The sequence below is a fragment of the Panthera uncia genome (genome assembly GCF_023721935.1).
Source record: "Panthera uncia isolate 11264 chromosome B3 unlocalized genomic scaffold, Puncia_PCG_1.0 HiC_scaffold_1, whole genome shotgun sequence".
Taxonomy (NCBI): Eukaryota; Metazoa; Chordata; class Mammalia; order Carnivora; family Felidae; genus Panthera; species Panthera uncia.
In genome coordinates this window covers 116077228-116081969 of record NW_026057582.1, presented here as the reverse complement: position 1 = coordinate 116081969, position 4742 = coordinate 116077228, and the positions used below count along the sequence as shown (strand labels likewise).

The 4742-nt window shown below is 47.1% G+C and overlaps 1 protein-coding gene across 2 annotated transcripts; it reads left to right on the top strand.

The window, feature by feature from the left end:
• Positions 1–237: 237 nt before the first annotated feature.
• Positions 238–4430, top strand: LOC125910190 (endogenous retrovirus group S71 member 1 Env polyprotein-like). 2 transcript variants are annotated; one of them, XM_049613929.1, is made up of 2 exons: positions 238–1104; positions 1953–4430. In XM_049613929.1, exon 2 carries the CDS (start codon positions 2152–2154, stop codon positions 3661–3663), a length of 1512 nt encoding a protein of 503 aa, XP_049469886.1. In that variant the 5' UTR covers positions 238–1104; positions 1953–2151; the 3' UTR covers positions 3664–4430. Both variants share the same exon structure in this region, with proteins under 2 accessions (XP_049469886.1, XP_049469887.1).
• Positions 4431–4742: the final 312 nt, after the last annotated feature.

The window sequence follows — 4742 nt, the reverse complement described above, 5'->3', positions numbered from 1 at the left end:
TTCCAAGCCTTACGAGATGCTCTCATGACCCCACCAGCCTTGGCCCTGCCAGATCCCACCAAGCCATTCCATTTGTTTGTAGCCGAAAAAGGGGGGGGTAGCCAAGGGAGTTCTGACACAGCGCCTAGGACCTTGGCGCCAACCAGTGGCTTATTTATCAAAACGGCTGGATCCAGTTGCTTCCGGGTGGCCCCCATGCATTCGACAAATTGCTGCCACTGTGCTTCTAGTTAAAGATGCAAACTAACCTTAGGGCAAGCATTGTCTGTCACGGGGCCCCATGAAGTGGAAACTTTACTGCGGGCTCCCCCAGAGCGATGGCTGTCAAATGCTCGGATTACCCAATATCAAGCATTGCTACTTGACCAGCCCCGAATACGTTTTTGTGCTCCCACAACCTTAAACCCAGCCACTTTGCTGCCTGAAGGACAGAATCCCCCTCTACACTCTTGCCCAGAAACCTTGGCAACGATCTTGTCCCTCCGCTCTGATCTTACGGACATTCCTTTACATGACCCTGATATCAGCATGTTTTCAGACGGCAGTAGTTTTGTGTTTCAAGGGCAAAGGTATGCCGGTGCTGCGGTGACGACAGACCGTGAAGTTTTATGGCAACAGACCCTTCCCCCAGGAACTTCAGCCCAACGCGCAGAGCTCATCTCACTAACAAAAGCCCTAAAACTTGGAAGAAACAAGTCAGTTAACATTTATACGGACAGCCGCTATGCTTTTGCAACCGCGCATGTACACGGATCCATTTATCAAGAGCGTGGTCTCCTCACAGCAGAAGGCAAGGCCATCAAAAATAAAGCTGAAATTTTAGATCTTCTAGCAGCCATCTGGGAACCTGCGAGGCTGGCAATCATTCACTGCCCGGGACATCAAAAAGGCAACTCCCTAGAGGCAGTCGGAAACCGCCTGGCTGATGCAGCAGCCCGAGAAGCTGCCCTAACTAAAAGTGAAAGTGCCTTGGAGCTACCGATCTTGACAGAGCCCCTGCTTCCACTGGAGCCCAGTTACACTCCTAACTGGATTTTCTGGAGTGGATTTCCAGAAAAGGGGGAAGTAGGATGCCGGGACAAAAGTGGTTTCAGGATCCTGAAGGTAAGATCCTCTTACCCGCGGCACTCGGGCGGCGCATGGTGGGTCAGCTCCACCAAGGGACTCATCTGGGAAAAACGAAGATGGCGGAATTAGTGCGGAGAAAGTTCAGGGCGCAAGGGCTGGGAAAAGAGATTGAAGAGGTGGTTGAAAGATGTGTAAGCTGTGCCCAAGTAAATCAGGGTGCAAATAGGAAGGTTTCAGAAGCTAAAAGAGAGGAATTGAGCCAGGCCGCTTTTGGGAAGTAGATTTTACTGAGATTAAACCAGGGAAATACGGATATAAATATTTGCTTGTTTTTGTAGACACCTTCTCCGGGTGGGTCGAGGCATTCCCCACTAAATCAGAAACGGCTCAGGCGACAGTTAAGAAATTATTAAATGAAATAATCCCTAGATTCGGGCTGCCTCTGAGCATAGGATCGGACAATGGCCCGGCCTTCACGGCGCAGGTGTCCCAGGGTCTGGCCCAGGCATTGGGAATAGATTGGAAATTACACTGTGCATATAGACCCCAGAGCTCAGGTCAAGTAGAAAGGATGAATAGGACCCTAAAAGAGACCTTAACCAAATTGTCCCTTGAGACAGGCGAAAATTGGGTTGATGTCCTGCCTTTTGCCCTTTTGCGAGCGCGTTGTACTCCATTTGTCAAGGGATTTTCCCCTCATGAAATTTTATTTGGCAGACCTCCACCTATCCTGCCGAGGCTAGGAGACGATGTAATGGAACAGTTGGAACAGGACCATTTGCTGGCTTCGCTCATGGCCCTGCAACATGTACAGAAGGAAATAACCAGGGCCTTGAGAGAAGCCTTCACTCATCCTCCTGTTCTTCCCCACCCCTTTCAACCAGGAGACTTAGTCTGGGTCAAAAGGCACGAGCCTAAAACCCTGGAGCCGCACTGGAAAGGACCACACACCGTGATTCTGACTACACCCACGGCCGTGAAGGTAGATGGTGTCCGAACCTGGATTCATCACTCTCAGGTTAAGAAAAACTGCGTGAAGGCGGGAACAACCCAGACTGATGCAGAACCAGATAACAAAGAGCAATGGAAGGTTCAAAGGCATCCAGAAGATCCTTTAAAGCTAAGACTGATGCGGGAATAATAATAATTTTCTGGGTTTGTATGGTGATAAGTGTGGGGGACTGTATGGAATTGCATCCCCTATCTTTTTGGCCATACCAATGGGAACTCAGGGACACTGTCACGGGAAAGGTGATAGCATCTAATACCTCTTCCACTGTGCCTTGTTTTTTGTTTGATTTATGCGACTTGGTGGGGGACTCATGGGGGACTCTAGTTACTAATTATAAACAGCCAACAGGCTTCGCTCCTCCGGTCCCCGAAAACCCCTATATGGTTACCTATGGATGTGGACACAGGGATCAAGAACAAAAATTGGCTAACATACCAGGGTTATACAGTTGCCCTGCAAATAGAAAGGTCGAATGTGAAGGAAAAGGCCAATACCATTGTGCAAAATGGGGTTGTGAAACGCTGGCCCCCTGGCTGGCAGGACAGGGCCATGATCCCTTAATCACCCTCCTTAGAACTCCAGATCCCAAATGTAAGACTCAAGGAAAATGTAACCCAACAAAAATATGTTTAAAAAAGGTTTCTAGTTCCAGTACCTTTTCCTCTTCCTGGGACACTGGACACACTTGGGGTCTCAGGATGTATGCTCCAGGAGTTGACAAGGGCATTTCCTTTACTATACAACGGGTTAAAAGAAAAACTCCACCCAATCCGGTAGGGCCAAACAAGGATATGATTTTACACCCCCCACTCTTTCCGACTGTCCCTTCCCAACCTACCCCACAATCGGGTGCCCCCACAAAGTTGGAATTACCAACTACAGGTCATATCCAGAACCCGTTCTCCCCTGAGACGCATTGGCTAGATGTAGTAGATTCTATGTATGCTTGGCTAAATTCATCTCACACCGAGATTGTACAAGATTGTTGGCTGTGCTTAAACCCTAAACCCCCATATTATGTGGGAGTGGCTACAAATGCTAGCATTGGACAAGACATAGAAAAGCATGTTGTGAAATTGCTAAATCCAAGCACGACATTGTGCCCTTGGGGTTCACGACCAATTTTAACCCTAGGAGACCTCCAAGGGCAGGGTTGGTGTATAGTGTCCCAAGAATATAATTGGCAGAACTCCCCTTACAAAAACTCTTGTGCAGAAGTGTATATTCCAAGTAGTTCAGATACTGATAGCGCCCAAAATATAGCATACCGAGCCCTTACTGGAGCCTGGTTTGCTTGCTCATCAGGAATTACCCCCTGCATTGCAGCCGCATACTTTGGGGTCGGCACCCAAGAGATTTGTATCCTAGTTCATATTCTCCCACAAATATACCTATATAGCGGAGAAGCAGGGAGAGAACACTTACGTCTATTTGAAGGACATTCCAGGGTAAAAAGGGCAGCACCAGTCCTCATTCCACTCCTAGTGGGACTGGGAATTGCAGGATCCACAGCTATTGGAACTGCTGGACTCATTGTGGGGGACCAAAATTTCAAAACTGTAAGCAAGTGGACCGAGACCTAGGCTACCTGGAAACTTCAATTTCTCGGCTAGAACACCAAGTAGACTCTTTAGCCGAGGTTGTATTACAAAACAGAAGAGGGCTTGATTTACTCTTCATGAAGGAAGGGGTCCTCTGCGTGGCCCTCGGAGAAACATGCTGTTTTTATGCGAACAATTCCGGAGTAATCCGAGACACTCTCAGTTTGGTCAGAGATAATCTTAGGGCCAGGGAACGTGCCAGGGAAGCCAGCAATAATTGGTATCAGAGTTTATTCTCTTGGTCCCCCTGGCTCACATCATTGCTTACAGCCATAGCTGGGCCACTGCTATTGTTACTTCTCGGGTTAACTATTGGCCCATGCATTATCAATTGGTTAGTACAATATGTCAAGAAGCGAGTTAGTGAAATAAAAATTATGATGATCAGGTCCAATTATATCCCCTTAGTTCCTAATGAATCAAGGGATTGATTCACTGACAAGAAAAGGGGGAAATGTAAGGGTTAAATTGTAGTGTAGGGCTAATGCTTAGCTTGAAAAATAACAGCTTTGTGTTGACATTGAAGGTTAAGAGACAACAGCCTTGCTTTACTCTTATAAATTACGCCTCATACTCTTGTAAATTAGGCTTCACCAATTAAGGAAACAAAAGTTCAAAGAAAAGAGCATCAGAGGCAAGGTCAAGGAGATCCACTGGTTGCAACTTAGAGGCAGAAAGTTTAAAGTAAACACCTCATTAGGCAACTGTTTCTAACTCATCTGGAAATTGTTTCTTTGTTCTGTTCCCAGGTGATAAAACGATGTGATCGGTTATAAAAACTCTGTACCCCGGCTGTTCGGGGCCGCACTCTTATCAAGAGTGTTGGTCCCGATCAGTCGGCCTTGCCTCTCATTGTAATAAACTTTGTTGTGACTGTCACTGGTGCCCGTAGCATTCTGTTTCAGGAGTCGTGTGGATGCAACACCTGTCCCATTGTCTACGTTGGGAAACTTTTGTTCAGTTGACTGAACACTCTGGCTGAGAAAACAAGCTTCACATTTAATGCTGGTAACTCAATACATGAGTTATGTTCCACCTGTATCCACTTAAAAGTCAGTCAA